The sequence below is a fragment of the Populus nigra genome, chromosome 16, assembly GCF_951802175.1.
Source record: "Populus nigra chromosome 16, ddPopNigr1.1, whole genome shotgun sequence".
Lineage (NCBI taxonomy): Eukaryota > Viridiplantae > Streptophyta > Magnoliopsida > Malpighiales > Salicaceae > Populus > Populus nigra.
This window is the reverse complement of record NC_084867.1, coordinates 13,177,743-13,193,110: the sequence shown is the minus strand read 5'-3', so window position 1 is coordinate 13,193,110 and position 15,368 is coordinate 13,177,743. Positions and strand designations below refer to the sequence as shown.

The 15,368-nt window shown below is 37.9% G+C and overlaps 1 protein-coding gene across 1 annotated transcript; it reads left to right on the top strand.

Moving 5' to 3' along the window:
- The first annotated feature begins 922 nt into the window (after window positions 1–922).
- LOC133675353 (MDIS1-interacting receptor like kinase 2-like) lies at window positions 923–4,335 on the top strand. The gene is made up of 2 exons (XM_062096707.1): window positions 923–3,704; window positions 3,825–4,335. The coding sequence occupies exons 1-2, from the start codon at window positions 1,145–1,147 to the stop codon at window positions 4,211–4,213; spliced, it is 2,949 nt and encodes a 982-aa protein (XP_061952691.1). The 5' UTR covers window positions 923–1,144; the 3' UTR covers window positions 4,214–4,335.
- Window positions 4,336–15,368: the final 11,033 nt, after the last annotated feature.

Genomic DNA, 15,368 nt, shown 5'->3' with positions numbered 1-15,368 from the left:
AATGCAATCCTTTGTCCGGATATACTTTCTTCGAAGTACCCTTTGTCCGGATCTATTTAATAACAAAAATTAAATAAAAACTTAATAAAATTAAGGGAGCAATTGTCTTCTTTTGTCCCTGTGTGGCTCGCCACTGCCCACCCTAGTTTTATAATAAATGCCTTGTTTATTAGATGCATTTGTGTGAGTTCTATCCCTCCATTTGATATAGGGGAGACATATAAAATGTTTATTTTTTTTTATCAACGTATTTTTTAATTACAAGATTATTAAAAATCTTTATATATATAAAAGAAAAATTAGAAAACTTTTAATAATATGGAATAAAAATTAAAAAATTAAAAATTTAAAAAGTTTAATAATATTGAATAGAAAATAGAAAAAGTATTTTTTTGAGACATGAAAGTAGAAAAGCCTAATAATAATAAATAAAATAAATAATTTTTTAAATGAAAAATAACTATATTTGTTATTAGTCAAAACCTTAAAAAATAAAAACATCATAACTATGTGGAGAGACATAAAATGTTTAAATTTTTTTTATCAAAGTTTTGTTTTTATTAAAAGGTTATTACTATAAAAAATATAAAAATTTAATAATACAGAATAAAAAAACAAAACTAATAAAAATTAAAAAGTCTAATAATATTGAATATATAAACAAATCAAATATGAAAACTAGAAAAGTCTAATAATAACAACAACAAATAAATAAATTCTTAAATAGAATAAAAAATAAAGAAAAATATTTATTTTCTTAAGAACTACTTTCCTTGTCTATGATCAAGTTTACTGCCTTCGTCTGAAGGCTAACCATGTAAATGTCATTCCAATATTCTTTCTACTAGCGGAAACTTTTCAAAGTGGATTCATTTGATTGCTAAGAGACCAAAGAAAGGAGCGAGGAAATAACAAAAACATTAACGACGTGAATGTTGTTCCACACTCGAAATTTCACGGGAAACCCGAAGACATCCAATTAAGACGCAACTGTCTATCTTCTTCAGAAATTTTCGATCATGACCAAGACAAATGAATTCCTGCACAAAGGGCCGGTATTTCATCTTATGGCTCCCATAGATATACACGTATGCAGGGCTAATCATTTTATACATCCTCCTTGAGAAAGCAAACCACCAAGGCCATGGCTTCCCATATCTTGCTCTTATCCATACCATCGTTGTTTTGTTCCTTACTTGCTTATGCTTCCTTCTTTACTTCTTTTGCTTACTCGGCTACTGGAGCTGAAGTAGCAAATGGAAGGGAGGAAGCAGAAGCTCTTCTAGAATGGAAAGTCAGTCTTGACAACCGAAGCCAGTCTCTCCTGTCTTCTTGGGCTGGAGACAGCCCTTGCAACTGGGTCGGAATCAGTTGCGACAAGTCTGGTAGCGTCACCAACATAAGTCTTCCTAATTCTAGTTTGAGAGGTACCCTAAATAGTCTCAGATTCCCTTCCTTTCCTAACTTGACTGTGCTTATCCTTCGCAACAACTCGCTCTATGGGTCCATTCCTTCACGTATAGGTAACCTTATCAAACTTGATTTGTCTTCAAATAGCATTTCTGGCAACATACCACCAGAAGTTGGAAAATTGGTATCTCTTGATTTGCTTGATTTGTCAAAAAACAACCTTAGTGGTGGTCTTCCTACGTCCATAGGAAACTTAAGCAACTTGTCGTATCTTTACCTTCATGGCAACGAACTCTCTGGTTTCATACCTAGGGAAGTAGGAATGCTTGAACATCTATCTGCCCTTCACTTGTCCGGAAATAATTTTGAAGGTCCAATCCCTGCTTCCATAGGAAACATGAGATCTCTCACCAGTTTACTTTTGTCATCTAATAATCTAACTGGTGCAATACCAGCATCTTTAGGAAACTTAGGAAACCTGACTACTTTAAATTTGTCATCTAATAATCTAACTGGTACAATACCAGCATCTCTAGGCAATTTAAGAAGCTTATCTGAACTTCACCTTGCGAAAAACAGTCTTTTTGGTCCTATTCCTCCAGAAATGAACAACCTTACACATTTGTATTGGTTACATATATATTCTAATAGATTGTCTGGAAATCTACCACGAGATGTGTGCCTTGGTGGATTACTTTCACATTTTGCGGCGTTGGACAATTATTTCACGGGACCTATCCCAAAAAGCTTGAGAAATTGCAGCAGCTTGTTGAGACTCAGACTTGAGAGAAACCAACTTAGTGGAAACATTTCTGAAGCTTTTGGCACACATCCTCATGTGTACTACATGGATTTGAGTGATAATGAATTGCATGGTGAACTTTCATTGAAATGGGAGCAGTTTAACAATCTGACAACCTTCAAGATTTCTGGAAACAAGATTTCTGGAGAAATACCAGCAGCTCTTGGAAAGGCAACTCATCTACAAGCTCTTGACCTCTCGTCAAATCAACTAGTTGGGAGAATTCCAAAAGAATTGGGAAATTTAAAGTTGATTGAACTTGAACTCAACGATAACAAACTATCAGGTGATATTCCTTTCGATGTCGCATCGCTATCTGATCTCGAAAGGCTTGGCCTGGCCGCGAACAATTTTAGCGCAACAATTCTTAAACAGCTTGGCAAGTGCTCAAAACTGATATTCTTGAATATGAGCAGGAATAGCTTCGCAGGGATTATTCCTGCTGAGATGGGGTCTTTACAGTCTCTTCAAAGTCTTGATCTCAGTTGGAATTCCCTGATGGGAGGTATAGCACCGGAGCTTGGACAGCTGCAGCGGCTAGAGGAATTAAACCTCTCCCATAATATGCTGTCTGGTCTCATTCCAGCCAGTTTTAGTAGACTGCAAGGCCTCACTAAAGTGGATGTATCCTTTAACAAGTTAGAGGGTCCCATTCCTGACATCAAAGCCTTTCGCGAGGCACCATTTGAAGCAATTCGCAACAACACCAACCTCTGTGGCAATGCTACTGGTTTGGAGGCTTGTTCTGCTCTCATGAAAAACAAAACTGTGCACAAGAAGGGCCCCACAGTTATCATTTTGACTGTATTTTCTCTGCTGGGTAGTTTGTTGGGCCTGATTGTAGGTTTCCTTATCTTTTTCCAAAGCAGAAGAAAGAAAAGGTTAATGGAAACACCTCAAAGAGATGTTCCCGCGAGATGGTGCACTGGTGGGGAACTGCGCTACGAGGACATCATTGAGGCTACTGAGGAATTCAATTCCGAATATTGCATTGGTACAGGAGGGTATGGAGTTGTTTACAAAGCTGTACTTCCATCAGAACAAGTCCTTGCCGTGAAGAAGTTTCACCAAACACCAGAAGTTGAGATGAGCAGCTTGAAAGCTTTTAGAAGCGAGATTGATGTCTTAATGGGTATACGGCATCGAAATATTGTGAAGCTGTATGGTTTCTGCTCACATGCCAAACACTCGTTTTTGGTATATGAATTTGTGGAAAGGGGAAGTTTAAGAAAGTTACTGAACGACGAGGAACAAGCAACAAAGATGGATTGGGATAAAAGGATAAATCTTATCAAAGGCGTTGCCAATGCTTTATCCTACATGCACCATGACTGCTCTCCTCCGATTATTCATAGAGACATTTCCAGCAACAATGTTCTTTTGGATTCAGAATACGAGGCTCATGTCTCTGACTTCGGCACAGCAAGGCTCTTAATGCCTGACTCCTCCAATTGGACATCATTTGCTGGCACCTTTGGGTACACAGCTCCAGGTATGTAGTTAAGTTTCAATATCACCTTCTACAGTAGGTTAGTTTACAAAATCACTTGAAAACTGAATAGGTGCAGTAAATTATTTTTGCAAAATATAGCATGACCAGCCTCTTTTGCAGAGTTGGCATACACAATGAAAGTGGATGAAAATTGTGATGTGTATAGCTTTGGAGTATTAACATTGGAAGTAATGATGGGAAAGCATCCTGGCGATTTCATCTCATCTCTGATGTTTTCTGCTTCCACCTCCTCATCATCACCAAGCGGTCACAATACACTCTTGAAGGATGTTTTAGACCAGCGCCTGCCACCTCCTGAAAACGAGCTTGCGGACGGTGTGGCACTTGTTGCAAAACTAGCGTTTGCTTGCTTGCAGACCGATCCCCATTATCGGCCAACAATGCGACAAGTTTCTACAGAGCTTTCAACTCGTTGGCCACCATTTCCAAAGCTATTCTCCACGATAGAATTGGAAGATGAACTGGTTCACAGAAATGTTAATGGTTGAATTTTTAAAGTATACTTTCTTGTCAAGGAGCCAGTAGCTCAGCTGGTAATAGAGTCCCACGCTTTTCAAGAGGTGTTATTATCTGTCTTGGAGATTCAGTCCAAAGTCTTACGTTTCCTCTATTTCTTCGCCTGCTGCAGAAACAAGAAACAGAGTTTTCCCATTTCGAACTTAAATTCGCCAGATGAAATATTTCACATATTTTTAGTTTTCGTGAGCAACAATGGAAGAAATCAACATATTTTCTCTTTTTTTTTTGTTTTCCAATAAACGAAAATGAATTATAATAAACTCTTGATTTTATTTATTTTTAATTGGTAATGATAATAAGCTTCTTTCAATATTGCCATATTAGTAATACAACTAAAAATATTGACGATTTAATAAAAAACCACTCCCATTAATTTCCACAATCAAACAAAACTTGTCCTAAAAGAACTAGCCAATACTTTCTATTTTCTTAAATAATTGACAAAATTTCCAAATCTGAGATTTCATAGCGGATGTCACCATTGATAGGTGAAGCCCAAAGACAAGGCAATTGAATATTCCTTCTTCTCTGTAACTATTCAAAAGGAAATTTTAGACAACATATCACGTAACTATTCATATATATATATATATATGCACTCTTGTTGACTGAAAAAGACAACCACAACCATAGCATCATTACCTAAGAAACTTGTCCCTGCTAATCAGATTCTTCTCGCAAGCAGGTGGAAAAACAAAATTTAATTATCTACTATTCATAAATAATAAATTATTTAATAATTTAATTATATTTATCATGTTTTAATTTAAAATATTGTGATATCTATTATTACTATATTTATTTATATTTTATTTATTATTTTCAAAAGTAATATCTCTTACACTCAGTTAAATAACTCAAAATTTTCAAATTTTAATAGCTTTTCAACTTGATACCGGTGCTTAAGATTTTTTTATTGATTAAAATTGAATTTAAAATTGTTTATTATAAAACTAAAATAAAAAAATAGTAAAAAATAAATACTGTATTTATTTTCTCGTTATATATTGAATTTAAATTCTTAATTATTATTTATTTTTGAAAAAGAAATACTATTTTATCACTTAATTTTATTAAAAGAATATTTGCTTAAAATTAACAAGGGTGAAAATAATACATAATTTAACTTCTATAATATCATAAGGTTTTGACAATTTGAAGTATCTTGATATTAATTGATTTAATTCGAGAGATAATTTTTCTTGTTTGTTTCTGCTTTTACATGTAGTTTAAGGGATATTTTTAGGTTGAATGGTTGTTTAAATTGATGTTAGAGTTTAAATTTTTAAATTGAATAATTATTTTACAATAAATTAATTTTTTTTTTATTAGGATATACAAAGCCAGATGCCAACACACAATATCATAATATTTATATTGAAGTATAAAATTTCTGGAAATAAAACAAACGGATTGGTCTAAAGAAGTGGTAGCTCGGAGGAACTCTTCCCCTGGCCACGGTTATCTAATCTTACATTATGAGGTAGCTGAATTGATTTGATTGATCAAAATGAACTCACAAAAGAAGAGTAAAGGATATAACTGAGCCCGAAACCCAAAGACGAGTTTTCTTATAATAACAATGACAAATGTTTTCTTCCATTTTCCATGACAGACTTGCCTATGAAGGTCCTATAGACAGATTAGAAAAGTTTCCAGAACTTGCCTGGGTCACTGTCACCGATCTGCCTATTATGGCCTGGAGCGTATCTTGCATCAAAAAAATCATGTTGAGGTTCGGAAGGGTCATTGGTTTTGATAAACTTAGTCTGCACTTTAGCACTTTAAACACTTTGACATTCCATATTGCAACTCAGCACACAAAGCACATTGATGAAGATAACTGTTTATGCTAACATATAATTGAACCGATTTAAGAGACTAGATGTTCAAAATCAGACAATTTCTCCATTGACGTCAATAGAATCAGTTCAGAGTGTAATGTATGGGAAAAAAAATTGTGCAGCAAGGATTTTGGATCTACCAGTGCTAAATGTCAGAATATCAGAGGTCCAATTAGAAATAACCATTTCTGGAGAAAACGACGCCGTTTCGTTTCTACTATTCGTCACCTTCTTCATGGATTAATTCAGCAGAAAGGAAACTGCCTCAAACCGGTTGCAATCGTGTACCACGTCTCCTACACAATGCATCTCCAAATATGCATTGTGTAAGAGAGCACATTCAGAGAAAAGACCAAAAAAAGGGGGGGACGACCGCACTGGACGGGGGAGAGACGGGAGAAAAAAACGAAAAAACCAGAGGAGGAGAGAACGAACAATGGGGTTTTTTTCGGAAGCTGAGAAAAATCACAAAAAACAGAAAGAACACAAACAGAGGAGGAAAAAAACCAGAGAACAAGGATGTAAACATAGGACAGACGAAAACAAAAGATAGGGAATAAAGGCCAGAGAGAAAGACCAGAACAGGAGGACACAACTCGAGGGGACGAACAGCACAGGGGAGACCTGGAAACGCAAAGAGAGGCGAACGAACAGAAAGAAACCAGGAAATAAAGAACAAAGAAAGCAAAAGAAAAGCAAGAAGAGGGGAGACTAACAGAAGCAGAAGGGAGAGTAACATCAGCCAGAAAGAACAAGCCTCCATCTTCAGCAGCCCCCCGAAACAGGTAAGCTTCCTTTCCCTTTGCAAAATTCAAATAAGTCTGGTACCGTGCGAAGGTAATTTTAATTAACTTTGCACTGTGCACAGTATGTTCACGCATGCGTGCCTCAGCCAAGCAGGTCATTGTGACCGGACTAGATTGGCTGCAATGTTGTGAAAAATGTATTTTTGAAACGGCATAAAAAATATAAAATAAATTTGGATTGTAAAAACACAACGTAAAATCATAAAAAAATCTAATTCAAAAATAAAAAAAATAATTCAAAACAAATTTGAAATTAAAAAGATGAATTGATTCATTTTAGGATATAAATTGAAAGAAATTATAAGATTAAATATCTTAATTGAATGGAATTGAAAAACTCAAAACCCATAGACTGTAATTAAAAGTAAAAAACATTCTGAGGATCAATTATCTTAGTTATAATTTCATTTCAGTTCCATTTGTTTCATTCCAATCAATTTAGTCCAATTAAATTGAACTAATTCAATTCAGCCCATTCAAAGCATGTTTTTAGTCTGATTTTGTCTAATTGATTCAATCTAGTCAAGGATTCAAATTAAACCCCAAATCCCAGCAAAATAAACCCAGATCCTAATCTCCCAATTCCATCTCCAGGAATCAAGTCCCAGAAATCATTCAATGCTGCATTAATTTCAGATTTTCTCTCCTACAAAGAAATGGTGGACACCGGGGAATTCACATGGGGGGAACCAGGGAAAAAAACCAATAATCAACAACAGAGGACCAACAAAGAAGTCTGGAAATGTTTCCAGATTTCAACCGATTCAGAGACCCACATCACCATAGCCATCCTTTCAAACACAAACTAACACCATGCCCATCAGATCGTGAGCTATCTCCACCATATCTCAGCCTTTATAAACATCATCATCTTCCTTACCTTCCACTAACCCAAAACAAATAGCACCAGGGAGAGGATACAAAATACTAGAAATTTCATCCTCTATTCCTCATGAACGAATACTGGAAATTTCTCCAGTTTCTCTTCCACCCGGGCCCTTCTCTCATTCAATCTCCTGGATCTATGCTCCCTTTTTAAAATGTTGAAAGTTCACTTCACCCAACTTTATATCGAGTTCTTTCTTCCCTGTTTCAGGATCGCTCAGAACAACTGGTTTCTTCACTCGTTGATTCTCAAATCTAAAATGCAAACCAGCTGCTTCGTGCATCTATTCTCTCCTGGCCGGTTTGGAGACTTGAAACCTCCACCTCATCGGTTGTGTGCTCGAAGGTGCCTTTCTTTCCTTCTTGCCTGAGTTAAGCTCACTCACACAGTTTCGCGTTTCCTAGTTCGCTTTCTACCTTTGTTTTCGAGTGGCGAACGAGAGCATGTTGAATATTAAACTCAATCTAGAAGGTCAAGGAAGGCAACCACTGGCCAACCAGCTACCAGCTATGACCGACCAGCCGCCAGCCACCAGCCGCAGCCGCCAGCCGCCTTCACACCACCGTCCACAGCCGCCTTCACACTTGAAGATTGAATTTTCTTGTTTTGAATTCGTGTATAAATAGCAAGCTGAGCTTATACTATTATGTGTGGGAGAGTAGAGAGAATAGAGAGAAACACTAGAGAGAAAGAGAGGGTGTGTATTGTTAAGCTTGTTGTAAGTTTATTTTGTGTTTGTAAGCTTGTGTTCTTGAAATAAAACTTTGTGTTTTATCCCCTCTGAGTGTTTCAAAGCCACCACCAGTGGTTCCTCCCACCAACAATTGGTATCAGAGCCCCGTTCGTCAGAAAACAGAAGTATTTTTTGGGATAGTCGAATTTTCAAAGTTGTCAAAAACAAGTTTTGATCATTCCACCGTGTAGAGCTCATCCATATGAACTCACTGCCGCAAAAATCAGCTCAATCGGACACCGGGGTGAGCTACACGCGCCCCCTGAATATTCGGCACTGTTTGCCCACGCGCATCCCACTCGCCCCGAGGTAGACGACGACTGAGCCACACGCGCGCCATATTTGAGCCGTTAAGCCGCGCCGAGTCGAGCCGCAAGCCAAGCCTCCAGCCGAGCCGAAGAATATTCCCTTTTCAAGCCGAGCCGCTATTAGCCGGAGCCGAGCCGATAGAATATTCCACAGAATATTCCCGGTTCAACCCAGCGAACCGCCCGACGCCCAGAATTGGTTTTTGGATCTGTTCACCCATTTTCGGACCTGATTTCTACAAAGTCAGACCGATTCCCGACTATTTCGACCATTCCGGATCGATCTACAGTGTCTGTTTTGCCAAATTCAACTCCCAGAAGGAGATATAGTCATTAAAAGAGCAAAATGACTACAGAAAGTACACAAACACTCATCCTGAAGCTGACCAAAGACAACTATGATAGTTGGTGCATCAGATTAAAGGCATTCCTTGGTTCACAAGAGTGTTTGGAGATTGTACACTATGGTTATGATGAACCAGAGTCCAAAGAAGAAGAAGATGCTTTACAAGAGGTACAGAAGCAAGCCCTGAAAGTCAACAGAAAGAAGGACAACAAAGCAAAGACCATCATCTACCAAGGTCTTGATGAAGATACATTCTAGATCATAGCTTCCGCTGAAACATCAAAAGACATATGGGAGGCTCTCCAACAAAAGTACAAAGGTGCTGACAGAATCAAGAAGATTCGTCTTCAATCTTTGCGAGGTGAATTTGAGTTATTGCAAATGAAGTCCTCGGAATCTATTTCTGATTATCACACAAGGATTATGGTGATAGTCAATCAGATGAGGAGAAATGGAGAAGCCATCGTCGATTCTCGAATTACTGAGAAAATTTTGAGATCTCTAGATCCAAAATTTGATTTTGTTGTTGTCGCTATTGAAGAGTCCAAGGAAGTGGACAAGTTGACAGTGGATGAACTTATGAGTTCTTTGCAAGCTCATGAGCAGAAGATTGTAAAGCGAAATGGAGATAAGGCCATTGAGCATGCCTTACAAGCAAAGCTGTCTCTCAAGGACAGATATGAGCAAGGGGAGACTTCAACAAGTGGATATACCACTCAAGCAGGAAGTCAACAATCCAGAGGAGGATTCCAGAGATTCCAAGGAAGAGGTTCTTGGAATACAAGATTCAGAGGAAGAGGTGGCAGAAATACCACCAGAGGAGGCCAAAGACAACAAGCATTCACTTCTAGAGGAAGAGGAGACGATTACAATAACCGTGATAAGAGAAATATCCAGTGTTATAGGTGCAATCAATTTGGGCACTATAGCACTGAATGTCAAAGGAAAGTTCTGTTGGAGATACGTGAGCAAGCCAACTATGCAGAGAAGGATGACAGAGAAGAAGCTGCATTTCTTGTCCAACAAGAACTTGGCGAGAAACAGGAAAATATATGGTATCTAGATACTGGAGCCAGCAATCACATGTGTGGCTACCGAGAGTTATTTAGTGATCTAGATGAGACCAAGCAAGGTCTAGTTACTTTTGGAGATACCACAAAGGTTCCATTCAAAGGTAAAGGCAGCATCCCAATCAAGTTGAAGAACGGCGATTCCAGCTACATCGCCAATGTTTATTATGTCCCAGCCATAAAGCAGAACCTGATCAGCTTAGGTCAACTTTTGGAGAGAGGATATACTTTTTACTCGAAGAATTGTCATCTGACAATTAGAGACAACAATTGGAGATTAATGGCCTATGTGAAAATGTCCAAGAATAGGATGTTTCCTTTGAACATCCAGTATGATGCAGCAAGGTGTTTGAGTGCCATCACCAACAGTGAAGAATGGCTTTGGCACCTGAGGCTTGGACATCTGAATTTCACAAGCTTGAAGATGCTAGCAAGCAAGAAGATGGTCAAAGGTATGCCTCACATTGATCATCCAAATGAAGTCTGTGAGAGTTGTGTTCTCAGCAAACATCACAGATCCAGTTTTGCCAAAGAAGTCAACTGGAGAGCAAAGAGGCCACTGGAGTTAGTGCACACAGATGTGTGTGGCCCAATAACGCCTATGTCGATTGGACAAAATAGGTACTTCCTCACGTTTATTGATGATTTTAGTAGAAAGACGTGGATATACTTTCTGAAGAGGAAGTCAGAAGTATTCAATTGTTTTAAAGATTTTAAAGCAATTGTGGAGAAGCAAAGTGGCTACATGATCAGAACCGTGAGATCTGATCAAGGTGGAGAATATACAGCAAATGACTTTGAAGCCTTTTGTACACAACAAGGCATCAGACATCAGACAACACCAGCTTATACACCACAGCTGAATGGTGTAGCTGAAAGGAAGAATCGCACGATTCTTGACATGGCAAGAAGTCTGCTCAAAGCAAAGAAGTTGCCCAAGCAATACTGGGCTGAAGCTGTATCATGTGCAGTGTATCTACTGAATCGCTGCCCAACCAGAAGTTTGCAAGAAGTCATTCCAGAAGAAGCATGGAGTGGTCACAAACCAAGTGTTACTCATCTACGAGTATTTGGTTGTGTGGCATATGCAAAGATCCCAGATGCAAGAAGGAGAAAGCTCGATGATAAAAGCGAGAGATGCATCTTTGTGGGATATGGTGAAAGAAGGATGGGAGACAAGCTGTATAATCCCATCACAAAGAAGGTGATTATGAGTAGAGATGTTATCTTTGAAGAAGATAAATCTTGGGAATGGAATGATGATAAAGAAGCAGTCAAATGGATCAACATTGATTTGATCCTTGAAGGTGAAGAAGTACCAACAGCACTTGTCGAAGAACCGATTGTGCCAGCAGCTGAACCACAAAGTCCGGTACACAGATTCCTTGTATTCAACAGGAGGAACACACTAAGAGCATCATCATCAACACCACCATCAGCATCCTCATCAGAAGAACCAAGAAGGATGAGAAATCTTGAAGAGCTGTATGATGCCACTCAAGTAATGGAAGATACAAATTTGTTTTGTTTCTTTGCAGATAGTGAACCATTAAGCTTCAATGAAGCTATCACAGAAGAGAAATGGATTAAAGCAATGGATGAAGAAATGCATGCCATTGAGAAGAATGATACCTGGAAGCCGACTCATCCACCAGAAAACAAGAAAGCAATAGGTGTCAAAAGGGTCTACAAGACGAAAGCCAAATTAGTGGATAAAGGCTACAAGCAAAGAGAAGGCATTGAAAGGAGAAGTGTTCATGCTTGGCATGACATCCCTCGATTGAGTTTAAAGGGGAGATTTGTTGAATATTAAACTCAATCTAGAAGGTCAAGGAAGGCAACCACCGGCCAGCCAGCCACCAGCTATGACCGACCAGCCGCCAGCCGCCTTCACACCACCGTCCACAGCCGCCTTCACACTTGAAGGTTGAATTTTCTTGTTTTGAATTCGTGTATAAATAGCAAGCTGAGCTTATACTATTATGTGTGGGAGAGTAGAGAGAATAGAGAGAAACACAAGAGAGAAAGAGAGGGTGTGTATTGTTAAGCTTGTTGTAAGTTTATTTTGTGTTTGTAAGCTTGTGTTCTTGAAATAAAACTTTGTGTTTTATCCCCTCTGAGTGTTTCAAAGCCACCACCAGTGGTTCCTCCCACCAACAGAGCAGCAGAACAAAAGCATTGACAATTTGAGATGTTCAAAGAAGTTCAGAGATGCACGATTTTGTGTAGATAATTTTAGGCTTAGGGATTTAGATTTTGTTTGTTCTGCGTGTGTGTATCAAAAGCTGAAAGAAAGATGAAAGAACACGCAAATCACAATAGTCAATGGCCTAATAGCCGCTGGACAGCTGGAGCGAGGCAAGGGTTACGGACATTATTCTTTCTGCCAAAATCGTTAAAACAGTGTTAAAATCGTGTTTTTTCGTGATTTTACCTTATTTTAACGATATTACTTGATTTTAATTTAATTTTATCTATTTTTAAGTTTTATGAACAATTTAACATATTAAGCCTAGATATTGACTCATAAAATTATATAATTTTATAAGTCAAATTATAATTTTAATAACCTTAGTTGGCTGGGTTCAGAACAGCCCGAATAGGCTGAGTGAGATAAGAAAAAAAAAAAGGTTGAGACCGGCAGATGAAATCAGGTAATAAACAGAGGAATTCCAGATTTACTAAGCAGAAACAGCTGCAGGGTGCATATACTATGGAGAGAGATGAAGAGGTTCAGAATATGTTGAATGATGGGGTAAGATTGGGTCTGGGTGACATACAGGAACTGAATGTTTTTGCTGAATCGATCTGGGAAACTGTGAACAAGGAATTTGAAAATTAGACTGCAAATCAGTAGCGGTCCGGAGACTTTTTTTAGGGTATGGTTTTTTCTCATATCTTGTTTAACATGAAAATCTACTTTTGGACTAAGCGGTCAAGCGATTAAAAAGATGCTTATTCACCATGCGATTGATGTTTATTTTCTGCTTGAGACTAAGCGGGCAGCCTGCACAGAAAAATTTGTCAACTTTCTTTGGAATGAACAGAATATTAGATGGACTTCTATAGATGCTGTCGGGAAATCCGGTGGTGTTTTAGTCTTATGGAATGATAACAACTTCAGAGTTAACTCTATAGAATATGGGGGACAGTGGATTGCTATCTTTGGTGTTCATTCTTCTTCAGATTTTGCTTGTGCCGTAGTGGGAGTCTATGCAGCTAGTTTAGTTTTTGAACGACGAACTTTATAAAATGAGCTTACCATGTTAAAATCAGCCTTTGAAGTGCCTCTGTTCCTAGTAGGGGACTTTAATGAGACCTTACACCCAAGTGAAAGTAGTAGTGGGTACTTGAATGTTACTGGTTCAAAGGCCTTCAAGTCTTTTCTTTCTAATTGCGACTTCATTGAGTATCCTCTTGTTGGGCATCGTTATACATGGTTTTGGGGCAGATCAATGAGCAGAATAGACAGAACTTTTGCATCTCCATCTTGTCTCTTACAATTTCCTTTACTGTCTTTGACTAGATACCCCTAGAGGATCCGATCACTGTCATTTAGTTCTTGGCCAGATTCGTGAGAATTGCGGGTGGAGGCCATTTTGTTTTATGAATTGTTGTACTGTCTTGCCACGATTCATGAAAGATATGGAGACTTTCTGGAGAGAATGCGAGCTAAAACATCCTGGAAATTTCGCACTGGTTAAGAAATTGAATTTGTTGGCACATAAATTTCGAACCTGGAACCATGATGTCTTTGGTAATCATGATAACAGGCTTCAGGAATTGCAGGATAAAATACGTAAGTTGGAAGAAGAAATGGAGGTCCGTGATAATGAGGATTTTCTCGGACCGGTGATGTTCATGATCATTGTCTATTGAAAGCTTATCACACTGAAATAGAATATTTAACGTGGTTCGGCAAATCACCTACATCCTTAGAAAAAATCCATATTATTATAAATAAAAAAGGGTACAACATAGATACATGAAGGAAGATGATCACTTCCACTCAAATTCATTGCTCTCACACATATTGCTGCACAAGGCAACAGGGCTGCTATCCTTGGTAGCCACTCCTCTTTCTCTCCTCATGCATTTCTCTCTTGTTCTCCTTTGCACTTCCTCTTGTTTTGATCTTTAAATAGTACCTTTATTTATAGGCTTCAATGACAACTCTTTCTGCACTTGTTAACAATGATGGCCGCTCTTTATCTCTATCAATGGTTGGTACAACTTCTTTTGACAATATCCAGCTGTCACCAATAATCCACTATTATAGGCTTTGACAATTGCAATACGCTACAGATGTTTTATTGTCAATGAACAATGCAGTCTATTGATAGTTGCTGCATATTAATGGCAACAATCCTAACACGTGACCTAGAGGATCGAATTATATGCCTTAAACACAAAACAATGGGATGTCAGCAAACATGTTGAAGCTATTTGGAGGCAAAAATCAAGACAGAACTGGTGTAAATTAGGGAACAGGAATACAAAGTTCTTCCATCTAGCTGCAAAAGTGAGGACATCTCGTGATTATATTACGAAGATAACTCACGATGGGATCACCCCCGCAAGGAATTAAAAATGTTGTTGTTTCATTCTTTTCTATGTTATTCTCTAAACCCAAGACAACAAGGGTTTCAATGGGAGCCATGGGTTAAGACACGATCTATAGAGCAATCCAATTGGCTTGAGAAGGATGCAACTACAGAGGAAGTAAAGCAAGCTGTTTGGGACTATGATGGGTCAAAGGTTTCAAGACCAGATGGGTTTACTTTTACTTTCTCATGTAACTATCTAGAAAAATAAATTTTTCAGATGGTGAATATTGAATTCTTCAGGCATGCTAAGCTTCCAATGGGTGTCAACACTTCTTATATTGCTCTTTTACCGAAACCCAAGCTCCCCACCGGATTTTCACGGTATAAACCAATTAGTCTGTGCATGTTTTATACAAAATTGTTTCTAAAGTTCTATCATCCAGGTTGAAAAAAGTTATTCCTTGCATTATTAGTTCTAATAAGACAGTTTTTATAGCGGAATCTATAATGAATACCGAAAATAGTTCAAAATATCTCAAAATAAAATAATATAAAAGATTTAAAAGCTCTAAATTTAGAGATCA